Source organism: Acanthopagrus latus, chromosome 10 (assembly GCF_904848185.1).
Source record: "Acanthopagrus latus isolate v.2019 chromosome 10, fAcaLat1.1, whole genome shotgun sequence".
NCBI classification, from domain to species: domain Eukaryota; kingdom Metazoa; phylum Chordata; class Actinopteri; order Spariformes; family Sparidae; genus Acanthopagrus; species Acanthopagrus latus.
In genome coordinates this window covers 17,554,254-17,570,610 of record NC_051048.1, presented here as the reverse complement: position 1 = coordinate 17,570,610, position 16,357 = coordinate 17,554,254, and the positions used below count along the sequence as shown (strand labels likewise).

General features: G+C 44.0%; 1 protein-coding gene across 4 annotated transcripts in view; it reads left to right on the top strand.

Annotated features, from left to right (window-relative positions):
• The window catches only part of si:dkey-183c6.7 (urea transporter 2), a 28,651-nt gene that overhangs the window by 11,409 nt on the left and 885 nt on the right, over positions 1–16,357 (top strand). For 2 of the 4 annotated variants that reach the window (XM_037113384.1, XM_037113386.1), the window contains exons 7-10: positions 1,982–2,129; positions 12,596–12,730; positions 13,950–13,999; positions 15,067–15,245. In XM_037113384.1, the coding sequence (XP_036969279.1) occupies positions 1,982–2,129; positions 12,596–12,730; positions 13,950–13,999; positions 15,067–15,245 (512 nt within the window). Of the gene's footprint in view, positions 1–1,981; positions 2,130–12,595; positions 12,731–13,585; positions 13,654–13,949; positions 14,000–15,066; positions 16,123–16,357 lie in introns of those variants that run through there. The other 2 variants (XM_037113387.1, XM_037113385.1) reach the window with 2 other exon arrangements.

Genomic DNA, 16,357 nt, shown 5'->3' with positions numbered 1-16,357 from the left:
CATTCATACGCACTACATACATAGTACCACATGAGAATAACTTGGATAATGAGGCCATATCTGCTTTATCAATCATTTCTTTTAAAACTGTCTATGATGAGTCCAAGAGTGTTATAGTAGAGGAATAACTGTCTTTCAAACACGGCACCTACATTACCCATAATGCAACTTAGCCAATGAGTGACATCACCGGAGGCAATTTATCAGATTACATGCAACTTCCTCTGGAGCCGCAAACAGCTTTCTTCTAGGTTTTTTTCATATTTGAAGCAGTACTAGCTAAGACCTGTAAGTACAGTACCATTGGGGTGCTTCAGCAGCTTTGGAATGGGACGTGCTAGGGCTAGCTGGTTAGCATGTTAACTTCAAGTAGATATCTCTGCAAAGCATAAAAGGTAATCATTTAAAAGTTTATTTTGTATGCCCACTTCACGTAGTCCTCTTATGGTCGAACACTCATTCATCTCTGTCTTTTATTTGACCTTGCTTCATTCTATCTTCCAACAGAAACTCTCTTGAACGTAACACTGAAAGAGAAGGGGATACCTAATTAAGCCTGTAAAAGAGCAGCTTAACATGAAACTATGTGATAGAGTCCGCACTGACCTGAAATTTGTTGGATTTATTTGGCACACAGCGTTTACCGCATGGAGCCAGTGAACCACCATCAGTGGGAAAAGGATGCTGTGTGTTGCTGCGCACGATGATCTGCGAACTGACTGTGAAAACTAGATTAGCCACGCTGCCTAAACCCTCTCAGCGTTGTTCGGCGTCCTGAATGTAGAGTCAAGATTTACACGCGATTCTGTTAATAAGCATCACACCCTGTGGCACAGTGCGCCCCTTGCGCTAAATTGTGACTTTCCACAAGTTTCGGTCTCCTGATTATTCCTCTCTCTCCTCTCCTTCTTTCCTCTCAATTTTTTTCCCCCTTTCTCACCTCTCTCCTTCAATCAATCAATCAACGGGCAGATGGAGGAGGATTAATCATCCTTTCTTAAAAAGAAAGGATCTTTTTAAGAAAGGATGATTAATCCTCCTCCATCTGCCCGTCTCTCACTTTATAAATGCTGTCCCTCATTTCATAAATTCCCTTTGGTTTGGTACTTGGGAGATCTGAAACCTCTAAATCCTCCTTTTCATCTCTCTGCCTTTCTTTTCCCCGAGTCTCCATCCATTTCTCTCTCTCGCTCTCTGCTATGCAAATCTCCCTCCTCCTTCTCCTACTTGCATCTCCTCTGTCCTTTTTCGTCCTTCTTCGTTCTCCTTGCTCACAATTCAACAGTAAACAACTAGCATATGTAACCAGATGTTCAAGGACAGCTAAGTAAAGTCATGTATTTTGTTGTCACAGTTACAGTCTCATCCCCTCATTCACTTCTCCTCTCTTTCCCCCTCCTCTTTTTCTATTTCCCCCCCATTTTCATCCCTTGTTTATGTGTTTCATCCCTCTCCTCCTTCCTTTTCTTCTGCCCATCTCCATTTCCTCCCTCTGTCTCTCCTCCTCTCAACTCTCCTCTGGTTCTCTCCGGAGATGGCGATGACGTCGGTCCTATTTATATTTAATGTCTTCAGCTCTCACCGTGCTGTGGTTGGCTCTCCGGCTGCAGCGCCAAGGCAGCGTATTCAATCTTTTCCACGCACAAACACACACACACGTGCACACACGCACATGTGTACACACACACACGGGAGCGTGCGCCCACAGAGAGCGGCAATATAATTAAAGACCATTTATGATTTGTAAATACGAGCGACGGAAATGTGCAGCCATCACGTCGCCATGGAAACTCTTCACTTCTCACTGACTGTCGGAAAAGCAGTGTGTGTGTGTTTGACTGGTCAAAGAAATAAATGGCTGACTGGGAAGAGAGCAGTTGAAATGATTCCACATATTTTGTTGTGATGTCTTTTTTTCTGATTGGTCCTGTTATTAGACTCAAAAAGTGAAATCCTCCTCTGCTTCTTCCCTGTTCTCCAGGTTACACGTGGCATCTTTCTTGGTGTGGGTCAGATCTTCGCCTGTGGAGCCCTGGGGCCCTCCCTCCTCATCGTGGGAGCTGTTCTGCTCTACTCCCCCCTGCTGGCCGTCCACGCTCTGTTGGGATCGGCGGTCGGGACGCTGGCTGGTGAGTCTCCATCTTTGAGATTGTGTCTCCATCTGGGCGGATCGTTGGAGAGTTAGTTCAGCTGAGATATTGTTGTCTTCTTTTGTCTTCTTCAGCGGTTACCCAGCCTTGGTCCAGTAGCGCTACATGATGAAGGTTTCATCACCCAAAGCTTTTTTAAGTAAAGCTGATAGTAAACGCAGACAAAACGGGAATGAGTTACCATTGAAGGAGACCTGTTAAGCATTCTTCTCCTGTTTCTTTTATTTCAGTGTGTTGTATAGGTTCTTGTACATGTAAAAGATTGTGAAAGTTTAGAAGACAGAAGCTCCCCTCTCCCACAGATAACACTGCTCCTGAAACGCTTCATCAATAGTCCCGCCTTTAATTCCGTTTTAATTCCGTTGCTTTGTGACATCATGCTACATCACCATGTTAGGCTAATTTAGTACGTAAGAAAAAAAACAACTTCTGTTGCTCAGGCGTGTCCGAGCTGACCAATAAGAGTAGACTGAATATTCAGGAGGAAGGGCCTTAAAGAGACAGGAGCTAAAACAGAGGATGAATAAGGTGCTGCTGCACTGGACTGAAGGACAGTGTTTTTCTGAGCATTAAAGCATGGTATGTCTCGTATAAGGGTTTTTGAATTTGCGTACTGATGTTGAGGCTGAAGGTCCAATTCCAACCTGTGACTTTTGCTGAAGTGAGTCCAAATTGGAGTCTTCTAATTTTGAACCACAAGACGCTGCCCTTTGGTCTCACTTGGACATCAATAGTGAAGACATCTAAAACACTTCAGTTCTGGCTCCTCGGCAGACGTCCCGTGAATGCTGAATTGACGTCTTTTGGATATGCTTTTGCTCACTGTGAGACGGCTGCTGTTCACTTGGTGGAACTAATCAAGGATGAAGTTTCAGATTGATTACAGTGTCTCTGCCACACACTTTCAGTGCCAGAATCTCACTGTGTCACACCCCATGTTGGGTATTATTGCTTACAGGGAAAGTCCAAAACTTCACACATAAATGTCACCGTACCAGTCACAGAGGAGGAGGAGTACTACTCGGTGTGTGAAAGCAGTTGTGTAATAACTGTCCTCCATGGCTCCTCTAGAGTTATCATTCGGGGTGATCGCAGCTCGGGCTCGGAGACAGCATCCGTAACAGAAGGCCTGTGATACAAAGTGTGGGCGGGGAGTTTTAAAAGACGTTTGTGTTTACCACGCAGGAAGCATCAAACAAAAAGTAGTGTCGGGGGCATTTCAGTGCTTTTATAACAGACAGCAGAGAGACAACAGGAAACGGGCGGAGAGAAATGCAATTGCATGCAATAAGGCTCCCAAGTCAAACTGTCTCTTTCTCAACCTTTAAGCCACAGAGGCGCTCTCATTCTGTCTTTTAATCAGTCTCTTGTGAGTTCCCTAACTTGAAATCTCATTCATTATCTTCAGCCGCTTGCAGGGGGGCAAGAGCCTGCACCAGCTGTCTTTGGGCTGGAGGCAGGGTGCCAGTCTAAGACAAACAATCAGGTTCACGTAATTAACCTAACCCGCATGTTTTTCACTGTGGAAGAAAACCAGAGCGCCTGGATGAAACCCACACGGGCATGCGAAACATGACTGCAGCTTATTATATACAGTTACATTTAACAGACACTTTTGTCTAAAACGACTTACAGTATTTCATACATTCATTCAGTGGTGGCGGTGGCTGCAGTGCAAGGTGCCGACCAGCACATCAGGAGCAATTTAGGGCTCAGTATATTGCCCAAGGACACTTTGACATACAGACCAGGGGAATCCAGCCAGCAACCTTCTGATAACAAGACGCTAGCTCTAACCCTGAGCCACAGTCGCCCTGTGTGTAGCATATACTTGATTTCATCAGAAGGTCACAGTGAGATCACAGTCACAAGTGAGACATGAATCCAGATACAATTATACAATAAAATAATTGTGTGTATATATGGTTAATTGATAGACAAAGGCTTGACAAAATACATTCTAAAATATCCTTGGTGTGCGTATAAAACGAAATAGAAATATGTGTAAATACATAAAAAGTGTCCTCTGTGTGTACATTTATGTAGACAACAGCCTGCCATTATAAGTCCATGTATTCTAAGATATCCTTGGCGTAGGTATAAAGAGAATAACCATGTTATGTAGAACAATCACACCTAAAATCACTGAGACCTTAATTGCCCAATCAGTTCCACGAAAATGGGGCAACTGTCTGAAGCCTTCTTTCCAAGATTAGTGTTTATATCAAATATATCACAAATGATCCAAGATATAAAATATATAGAAGGCAATATAATAAGAACAAAGGTGCCATAATTATTGGTTTAACTGACTACATGTTCTGTTCTGCCACCACGGTGGCACAAATCACCATGCACGTGTCGACCGCATAATGCCGTGTCATTAACCTTTGCCTCCGGTAGCACTATAAACCCTCCATTTATTAAACCATCAGTCAGGACCTCAAATAGATGGCAGGCGGAGCTCCCTGCATGGCAAATTGTTGAATTACAGTGGATTTAAGGAGGTTAAAGTCGGGCACATTTTATGAACCCCCCTGGCAATAAGGCGGAATGTCAGCAGCGTGTACGAATATGAAACTATAAAAAAAAAAAAAACGGCTCTGGAGGAGCAGCCTGTGGGCAGCTGCTCCGAAACACTCACGACAATTAGCTGGGGCATTGATTATCGCTGGCTTATATGCTAACACACAGGCCTGTAGCTGTTTTTGCCTTTTACGTTTGCCTCGCTGTGGCTCTAGCCAGGGACAGAGAATGAGAAATGCTAGAATTTTAAAAGGACAGCCCCCTGCTTCCGTCTGCTGCTGCAAGTACAATACAGTGTCCTAAAATACTTCTTTCTGTGTGTGTGTATGTGTGTGTGTTTGCAGCTATGAGTCATACTGTAACAAACAGCCGAGCGGGAGTGTGCCCGTGCGTACACACTCGCAGAAAAGACGTGGACACATGAAAACGGCGGCAGGTACACGCACATGCACACACTTCCGCAATACAAACAACAGTGTGACAGGAAGGCAGTCGGAGAGATGTGACTGTAATGAGACCGTGTCTGCAACAGAGCGTGCTGGAGCCCGGCGGTTACAACGCATAAGAGCATCCCCGGCAGTCAGGGTCTCCGTTTGTTGCCGTTTGTTTATTCTCTCTTCTTATGCCAAAGTTTAAGGTCTTGTTTCGTAGAAAGTGAGCGATTATCTGTCACTTTTTTACTGTGGTATTATCAAAGCGCTCTAACCAAGGACAAATGTGGACAGCAAGAACGTAGCCCAGTAACTGTGGCATCAAATGAGCCGCCAAGGACTTATGTAAGGATGTGACTGAGAGGTGAACCTTTCATGGGATTTGTTGACAATGACAAAAAGTTCAGCACCCACATACAATCTCTCCTTAATTATTCAATTATTATGTTTTCTATTCTTTTCTTTTACCTCTGCGTGTATTCTTTAATGTGATTGTGCTATAACCTGATGAACCGCCTCACCCCGAATAAATGTTCCTCCACATGCACACGCCCGCGCCCAGAGACAAATGAAGCCGCGGCGCGCAGCGAGAGGGTTGAGAGTGTGAATAAGTGCCGCAAGGTCGAATTCCAAAACTTAATCCTGCCTGACAGAAGACCCAGAGGGGGAGAAGAAGGATCGGCATCAGGAGGCACGGACGGGAAGTGTCAGAGAGGAGATGGAGATGAGAGAAAAGGGATGAGGGGGTGAAAAAAAAATCAGGGGGCATGAATTGAGTGAAGGACGAGAAATAGTGCCAGAGAGAGGCAACGGATGAGACAGATGCTAATGGAGGCATCAGAGAAGAAAAGCAGTGTCTCGAAATGATCAAGAGCCCTTTCATGCGTTGAATCGACACAATCGTCTCCACACTTCAGTGTCGACAAAGTTTTCGCCCTCGGCGCAGTCTTTCTTCCCCTCTCTCACCTCCCCTCCATGGACAGCTCTTGTTGCTTCTTTATGTTTCCGTCTCCGTCTCTTTTTATCCTTTCAGAACTCCTCTCATTATTCTTTTCACTTGTGTCATTTTCCCCAGCGCTCATCCGCTTTAATCATCCCAACGAAATGTGGGTGGGTGCGTGCGAGGTGTCATTACCATCACCTGTCTCGCTGGTAAAAGTGTCCATTAAACTGCGATGTGGCTGACTATAGTGTGAGCACGGCCGGCCTATCAAAACCTGGATTTTCTCCCATGAGCTCTAGCAGAGCTACTTTCGTATTGTCATGTCTTCAAAGACCTTTTTGACCGGCTCTTGTTTTAAAACAGAACAGCCGGAAGCATTAAAAAGTCAGATCAAAATCAAACTAATCTTAGCATTAGCATCAGCAGTAGCTGACACTAGCTGGCTACAGCTGATGACCCAGCCCAGTCGCATCAGTCAGCGTACAAACGACACAACTTTAGACTTGAAAATTGAGCGCAGCACGTACTCTAAAGTCCATTTTTGCGTTCAGGCGATCAAGTCTCCCGATTAACTTTTCTTGGGGGACAGATGCTGCCAAAAATGTGCATAAAAAATGGCAGCTGACATGGCATAAAGAGTGAGAAAGTCCAAGGAGGGTGGAGGTTACAGTGTTGACTTACTTCCATAACGAATGTAATGTGACTCAGCTAAGTTGTGATCTTTTCTTAAACCTTACCATAAAAAGTAGTTTTAAAACTCCGACGGTTATGCGTTGGCGTTTTGTTGTCATGACAGTAAAGGTCACCTGTGGACATTCTGAGTGGCAAATCACCCGCACACATTTGAAAGTGTCAAGTTGTGTTATTTGCACGCACATTGAGAAGACTCTCCACAGCTATCCTAATTATTATCATTGTCGTTTTCATCATTTTTGCAACAAATTTCCTTTCATATTCATTTTTTCTGTCATCATCATCACTTTCCCATCATCACCACGACCCCCTCCGTCCATTCACCGCTCCGAAAATAGCTTTCGACTTAAGAATCACTGCTGCCGTCACTGTCTTATTCATTCCCACCTTGTGCTGTGCTGTTGTTAATCAGCTTAATTGTGTTTTTCAAGGATGTATGTGGGGTGAGAGACCCAAGGCAGGCAGGCAGGCGGCAGATGTTCAGAGATGTGTGGTTCCCTGACGACGGGATGGAAAAATCACAGTATTTCCGTATGTGTAATCAGCCTGCTAATCGTCACCTCTTAATGTCTGCGAGACAGAAGGATAGATGCAGTAGCATGGGTCAGGCTGAGAGTGGATGGAGATATGAAGTTGAGTGCGAGGCCATTTTTAGGGCTGCCACTCAAGCCACTGCGGTGTAAACCATTCCCATAAGGGGTTTCCAGAGGAGGGGATCAGGGGCTGTATGTAGGCCAGAGCCTCTACCTCCCGCTCCATTCATGTTACAGGAGGAGTATTGTAGAGATTCTGTGAGGTGGCATCAAATAGAGGAGGGAGGAGACTGTGAGGCAGCTGAAGAAGTCAAGAAGAGTTCACAGCTTAACTCCGAGTTCTTTAAGTAGCTTTTGAGTGATGATATTAAACCACACATTTAAAGGTATTTTTTTGAGTAAGAAATCTCCCATCTGCTATCTCTGGTGCGACATGACAGGAGATAGGAAAAAATAGAAGGCAGCTCTCCTCCGTGTAGGAAGAAGGTATTTGTAGAAGGGAGGATGTTAATGTACAACCAGTACTTCACGAAATGTCATAACGCAGCGTTACATTATAATAATTACAGTCTTGAGCCAGAGCTCCGGGTGTCACATTACCAGCCCGATCATAGGGGCTATATAATATCTAACTATTGAAGACAAGAGAGAGGAGCCGAAATAGACATTGAAACAGTTATTGGGTGGATTTTCGGGATCTTTAACAGACATCCATGGTCCATAGACAATAAATCCTACACACTTACCTAAGTCATCCCCTGGCATTTCGTCTAGCGCCATATTCAAAATTCTAATACCAGCAAAACTAATGATACTCCAATCAGTTTCAGCTGCGCTTCCTGCACACGTTAACCAACACATCCTCATACCTAAATGACTGAATGGGCTGATCACCAGTCACTGTGAAAATGAAGCATTTCATCATCACTGAAGCAACATCATCACTGTTGCAGCAGACCAGCAACAGGTGTGCTGGACCTTTGCTGTACCCTAGCAGGTTGGTTAGGTTTGGACTCACCAGCTACCTGGTTAGGTTTAGGCACTAACACAACCTGGTAAGGTTTCGAAACTGAAACTACTTGATTATGTTCAGGCACCAAATAATTGGTTAGGTTCAGGCACTAAAACTACCTGGTTAGGTTTAGGAAAACATGGTTGATCGACTCAAAATGATTGTTAGTTGCAAAAGGACGTGCATTATGTGCATCATTTGAATTACATGATGTATGACGTAACTACGCAAGTTAGAATAACTCACTGTTGACATGGACAGCTACTGAATTAGCTGGTCATGTCCAAAGTTCGGTATTTTTTTGACCCGACCATCCCCAACCCCAACCACCTTCCTATGCAGATTTTACACTCTTAACAATACAATTAGAGACTTCCTCCTTTTCTGCTGTGATGATCACAATGCTGCTAGAGGTCGCAGCCGAACAAGAAACATAAATATGGGTCGTAATTAAGATGCTCACAGTGACCTACATGGTTGTCTTTCTGACAAGGACCGGCTGATGCTAACAGGTAAACATCAGCATGTTGGCGTTTTTATTAAGAGCATGTTAGCATGTTGACATTGTGCTAACATGTAGCTCAAGGCACCAGTGTGCCTTACAGCAGCTTCACATGGCCACTAGCATGACTCTAGACTCTCAACATACGATTCATGGCACACATGAATAGAGGATTGGAGAAATGTCATCTGAAATGAGGCTCTTAGCCGGAGAGATGCTAATGGAAAAAGGGAAAAATCATGCCAGCAAAGTAGTTTTTCTTTGTCACCGCACAGCAGCAAACCGTTCCCGGTACAGCTCATCCCGCTGATATCTGGACGGTGCTAGCGAATGAGCCCCGTACAGAGCAATCCATTCAGCTGCGTCCACACAGTTCTCCCCCTCGAAGGCATCAAAGGGCAGGACGGCGGATCTACCAGCTAAATGAGGAACAGAGGCCCAAATACAAAGATAGCCATTATACTGGAAAACAAGTCATTATGTGCACTCCATTTCGGTCATTCATTCCAACCTATTGCACTCTCCTCCATTTGCATTGCAGACAGTCGCTGCGGTTCGATGCAGGAAGCAAAAGAGGAGAGGAGATATTGGGTCTGATATGATAAAAGCTGTCTGACTCATTCGATTAGCATAGACAGCATCACGCTGAGAGTGACTCACACACACATACACACACATTGCAGAACACACAGTAAAAAATGTAGGCTCCCCTAGGGTCTCCCTCCCACATTGCCATTAGTCTTTATCGACACCCTCATGTGGGGAGGCAACGAGGCGGGGGAGAGGCGAGGGGAAGGGAAACAAAGGGGAAAGATGGAGAGGAAGCTAACGAAGCGCAGAATGAGGACGAGGTGAGATGAGCGCAGAGGGAGCCTGAGCGTTTAAGGACGAGGAGGGCGGAAAAGCCGACACAGAGAGTAGGAAGGAGGGAGTGGACGGCCCAGCAGAGACGGAGCGAGGAGGCAGCACCGGGGTGTGGTCAGTCTGCCTCAGGACCAGTTTGCTGAACTGCAGCCCACCCTGTCTGGTAATGAGGAAGATCAATCACAGCACACCCCCCCACAGTCATGTATCTGCAGGAGAGCCTCCCAAATTTACTGTTACTGCAGAGGAGACATTTGGATAGAGCTTGCAGTGTTAATACATGGAAGATGAAGCTGCAGTGACTGAAACATGAATCATAATTTACGTGCGTACTGTTTGTTGCTTTAGTTTTATCTTTTTATCGTTATTGTCTTTTATGCGGCCGCGCATTGTCAGCTTAGCTACCATGCGTCTCAGAGTTTCGAATGCGACATTTCCCAAAGCTCTTGTGATAGGACAGTGCGACCAGGCTCCTGAGCAAAAGGATAATTCCCTCCTCTTCACCCAGGGGCACGTTCAGCTTAGTGCACGTGTGTGTAAATAATACATAGCCTCTACAGCATATACTGGTGGGCACTCTCCTTTCACAGATAGACAGCGCTCAGTAATATTTTATGATACTGCTCTCATCCAGAAGGTAAAAATGCGATATTTCCACTGTAGGGTTTTGGCTCGGACGAACACAAGTAGCATGTTTTTATATATATATCAACGGAACGGTCGGTTTGAAAGCTCACTTTTTTCCACAGCTGAGCAGTGGCAGCTGCTCCGGGTGGGGCTACAGGACTGGAACACACACACACACACACACAGAGATACACACAGATGCGGTGTTGTCCCTTCTGGCTTGGTGTGCAGCAGGAAGCAGACAGTCAGTCAGACATACAAAGTGCAATAAACGCACAATGTTTTATCCATGGCTGCCCAAAGTGATACACAACTTGGGATCCTAGTAGCATTTTACATCGTAACTATACAAAACGCGAGGTGTTTACTTTTGGCAGTGGCTCAGTTTCAGTTGCAGATTCGGCCTCCCAAAGGAAAAACGTTACCAGTTTATTAAGTAACATGATACATGTACAACTGGATGCAATCCATTAACAGCCCTGCAATACAACCTTTTTACATTGAGTCATAATCTTCAGGGAGGAGTTGGTTCAACCAATCACTTCTAAGACTGTAGTCAGCGTTGTGTATTAAATGTTATCCACATTTAATCCTGTGCCAGAACAGGAGAAAACTGTAAGACTAAGTTTTAACTTAGGGGCAAACAAAAAGTACAGCTTGGCCACTCACACCTCACATTCTCTTCTCTCGCAGTGAGGGTGGAGGAGAAGGGATTTTTTTCTACTCTTAACCTCACTTTGAGCGTTACGTTTTAACTCGTCAACCATGTTTCCATCCCAATCTAGCACAAAATTAAATTGATCGTCCAGAACATTGGCAAAGGGAAATCAGTGCCTGTTTCCATCCATCCATCACTGTTTATTGGTTTCATATTACAGGTTCTGGTTGCTTCAAGATAAAGAGATGGTACCAGTACAAAACGACATAATTCCAAAAGTGATAGTCAAACCTCAAACTGATGAAAGAGTTACGCCTTCATATCTTTCATTATTTATCTGTTTCCACTGCATGTGAAGGCAGATGGAAAGCCAACAGCTCCTCAAAATCTCGGGTGGTTAAACTTCACACTCTGCTGCAGTGACGCAGAACTCCAGGGTGTGTCAGAACACCGTGACGCTGCTCTTGTCGCCTCAACCTATCAGCAAAACCTCTGTAAGTCCATACCTGTTTACTGGCTCTGATTATTTCAGTGTGATGCCGAGCACTGCGCGTCTGGCTGCCTCTGAGTGAAGCTTGCCGGCCTCTGCAGCTGAACTCAGTCCCTCGTGCCTCTGATATCAGTTTGGCTCTAATTGTTATTCTGCCTCTCGTTTGGGTCGAACGACAAAGCGCAGCTGCTGCTGAAGGCCGGCAGTGAAAAGGTCAGCGCATCTGGCTTCACTGAGATTTATCTGGGCCAGCTTGTCTGCTCGGTGCGGTCTGCATATAGCTTCAGTTACACGGTGAAGTGTTGGTTTAGTGTGGACGTGAGTCAGAGGTGAGACGCTGACCTGGTGCTCGTCCACCTACCACATCAATACCCCGCAGCAGTAGCACAGAGACGCTGGATGACGGTGCCGGGACTGAAAAACACATTGATACTGAAGTCGTTTTTGTTTTTACTGCATTTCTGGATTTGTGAAAGTGAATATTATCATGCAAATGAAAAGTGGAAAAGCGTGACAGTTAAGTAAGCCTTCATCCTATGGGACTGATCGCTAGAAAAGCATCCTTTTCTCATTACTCCTGCACTCTCATTACAGTAAAAGACGTAAAGCCGTGTTGTGTTAGTGTCACTCATTGGGGAGGAGACAGGCAGCGTCTCAGTCAGCACTTCTCCCCGGCCCTGCCCACCGTCATCACAAGACGACTGTCTCAGCACGGGCAGTGTTTTTTGAAAGGAGAAAACTCAGAAACATGAGCGACCGAGCAGGTGAACTACACGTCAGCTTCCCCCTCAGTGGAACATGATTTCCTGTCAATACTGACACACAAGACTCCAATCTGATAGGAGCAGTTGGCAGACCTGTAATCAAATGACGTTTTGGCTGAATCGGGCTACACGCAAATTAAAATCTGATCTGAAAGCAACCGGACAGCATGTGTGTGCGTCCGGCGCCCTCACATGGACAATTCTAGTACAGCAGATTGAACAGACAGAAATCAGTGTGTGTGAGCGTGAAATGATGTATTTCTGGGTGCGTGATTCCAAGATGTCAACAGCAGGGGCTCAATGAAAGATTTAACTCCAGCTGTGTGTGTGTGTGTCTCTGTCTGTGTGTGTGTCTCTGTCTGTGTGTGTGTGTGTGTGTGTGTGTGTGTGTGTGTGGTGCAGGGTTGTCCGTGGCGGTGCGTCATGACTCTCTGTACTCGGGTCTGTTGGGGTTTAATGGAGCTCTTGGCTGCATGGCTGTGGGAGGACTCTTCTTCACCTTCACCTGGAGGACTCACCTCTTTGCCATCGCCAGCGGTAACACACACAAACACACACGGCATAAAGCCATACCAGCATACTTAAGTACAAAAGTTACAAAAACAGTGCTTATATTAAAATATATTTCTGTGCAAATAAATGTTAATTTTGATATTTCCACCTAATATTGGCAACTTCTTTAATTCCTTCTTTTTTTTGGCAGAAATACAAGAGCCACATGAACATAATCATCACATTTTGAAATGACATGTCTTTTTAAGTAGTTTTTACCTTAATTTTTCCAGGGATGTTAAAACACGCAGGCCTAAGATAAAAATAATGGAAATGGAAAAAAACTAAACAGAGGGAATACAGTTAATTTTGATTCTGCCATTATTCTTGTCATTACCAGACTCAATAACTGGAGGTCAACAGAAATAAGTGAGCAGCCTCAAAATCTGTCTCTGTCCATGGTGCTGAAACAAATGCTGACATTCTCATTGTCTCCTCTATCAATCTATAACATTTTGCCTTTTATTAGTTTTGAACTTGGTTACATTCTATTTTTTTATTGAAATGTTAAAACTTTTAGGTGATATGCTTTCATTTACATTTAGACGTAGGCTGCAGTCTATCTGACCCTTTTCATGAGACCTTTGGTCCTACGAAGCCCTGTCAGAGAGGCAGCTCAATCAATGAGCGAGGCTCGTTTTCTTGGTTACCGAACCACAAACTGTTTACATGAGGCTCACAGGAACTCTGTGACACCTGCCTGTGTGAGAGGCATCTTGTTGCAAGATTATATCATTTGTGTGGTCGAGATGTCGCTTACTGCATCACTTCTCCTCTCGGTAAATCACGAACCGATTCTCCAGCAGAATAAATCACATGCTGAATCATGCTGTCTTAAAGGTGCAGCAAGACATTCTGGAGAAAGACGGCAGAGTCTCACCTCCTGTCGTCAAGCTCTGATGCTCCAGGTTAGCTCTCGGGGCGGATGTACCAGTGATCGAATGCTTGATTTGATTGATCCCTTTAGGCTGGGCCAAAAGTATGTACCCAATCTATCTCGCTCCAAACAACACATCTGAAATTGTAGCTGGAGCACCATGGACATTAGCACTGACTAGTTTGGCAGGGAGCTAATCTACTCACATTAGGTAAATTGCTCTTAATTGGGGCTTCAGATGTGTCTGTGTCAGGGCCGACTGCAGCCAAACTCTGTTCCAGTGTGTTGAGGATATATTTAGTCTAATCTCTTCTCTTCTGCTCGCAGCCTTCCTCTCGGCGTATGCTGACATCGCTCTGAGCAATCTGCTGGGAACTGTGAGTGCACACACCCCGAGCCGTGTGTGTGTGTGTGTGTGTGTGTGTGTGTGTGTGTGCGCAGAAACACTGCAGACCTCTCTGAGCTGAAAGTTTGAAGTCTGCTGCACTTTTGTCCAGTCCAGTTCAAATATATTTTTGCAACACTTCTTCCAGGAATGAAAGATTTTTTTGTGCATGGCAAAAAAAAAAGAATATTCACCCAGTGGTTCAACACTGCGGTGTTCAATTTTTAACTGATCCTTCAACCAGCAATTTTAAACAGTGGGTCCTCTCCCCGATATTGTTCCCATTTTGTCAAAGAAAATGTGAAACATGCATTTTCCAGCAAGTCATTTTTGTACAAAACTTCGAACAACTTCACACCAAAAACAACTGCTCAGCCTGATGAAGGCCTTTAATCATTTTCTCCAAGTAACCGACCACCGAACTGTTTAATCTGTGAACAACCAAATCAGAACTTCTTTTCAGAGCATATGAACAGTTTGATTCATGGAAATTTAAAGGTCCAGTGTTGAGGATTTAGCGGGGATCTATGGGCAGAAATATAATCAATTATTCAAAATCATGATTCCGTCTGAAATCATCATCTGAAATGAAGAACTGTTGTGTTTTTGTTCACTTCAAGGACCCCATTTATATCGACAGAGTCCCGCATGTTGCACTGCCATGTTTATACAGCAGCCCAGAATGTAGGGGCACTTTGTCGGTTCCCATCTGAAATCTCACCACTAGATGTCACATAATCTTACACACTCTGGACACAATTCGGTATTTTAGCTACATTGTGTTTGTCGTTCAGCCACCAGCCGTTCTACATTGTAGTGAGGTTGCAAACAACTGAAACGAAACAGAATTTCATTACTTTATAACGAAATCCTGTATCATTTGTGAGAATTGATAGGGATTCAGAAAATATATATATATATATATACATGTCGATAAATTACTATTAACCTTTTCATATTTTCATGGTACAGTATGGAGTTTGTTCACCCTTAACTGTTTGACTCACTCCACTCTCTCTTATTCATTATTAAACACCCTGTCGCCATGTCTTTGCCTAGGTTGGTCTGCCAGCCTGCAGTTGGGCAGCTACCCTGACATCCACACTGATGCTGCTGCTGACCGGCAGTTTAGCAACATACCGCATTCCTGTCGGTCAAGTCATGGCCCCTGAACACAACCTGCGCTCCCGCACCCAATGGGAAGCTGGGAACACCGCAGAAAGGGAGAGCACTGATGTGTAAGACACACAGAGCACTCTATCAGCACAGCTGAGGTGGATCACGTACATATATTTTTCATATGAACATTTTATAAATAGATTCTTATGTGTGGCTGCAAAAGAAGGGTAATGTGACGCCGTTACTTTACATTTCATCCACAAGGTGGCGGTGTCTGTTCAGCAATAAAATGTTTATTTTTCAAACATTTATATTAAATTGGTTACATTTTTCAAATTTGGTCCATGTTTTTGCCACCTGTGTTATTCTCTCTGTGTCTGCTTCATTTTTACCCACCAGGACGCGTAACAAAGCCAACAAATCAGGCAGTTTAAAGGGAAAGAAAACTTCTTTTAATAGTCATGAACTCAACAAGTCAATTCAACAAAATCATTTGCTGTTAAAACGACAGTTTAACTGTTATCGTCGATAAAAACACAGATTGAATTCAACAGTAATTGTTTTTTTTAACCCCTCCGTTACCCTGCATAGACATACTACATAGCACTCCACTGGAACTCATTGTAAAAACAGACTGTAAATGTATCTCAGTGCAGGCAGAGTCAGACAGTGAGTACACACAGACGACAGGTAATGTGTTTCTGAAATGGTCAGCTGCTTAGGCCAGGAAGTTCAAGGCAACTGTTTGAATCTTGAATTATTGTTATTATTATTATTATTATTATTATTATTATTATTATTGTTGTTTTTTGTTGAATTCTCTTGAATGAAATGAGAAGGTGAAGGTGGGAAGCCGTGGGTCATTATTAAGACTTTTTTCACAGTGCTTCATTTTGCCTGTGTGGATTATTTTCATGTCGACATCTATATTCCAGATCACACACGTACACATTCACACACAAAACCATACACGCCAGTCTAACGTCAAAAAAAAAATTTTAAAAATCAAAGAATATTGAATATTGAAAGATTAAAAAGATTATTTTCTTGTTTTTTCTTCCTCGAGACAGGTGAGGTGACACAGTCTGCCACAAACAATAACATCTTTTCTACACATTTTTCTTTACATCATGCAATTCTACCTCAGTGCTTTATTTGTCTACGTTATCTTCAGTTCTGGGACTAAGTTCTTTTCTTGTGGACTACCTCACGGACAATGGCAATGAGGTTG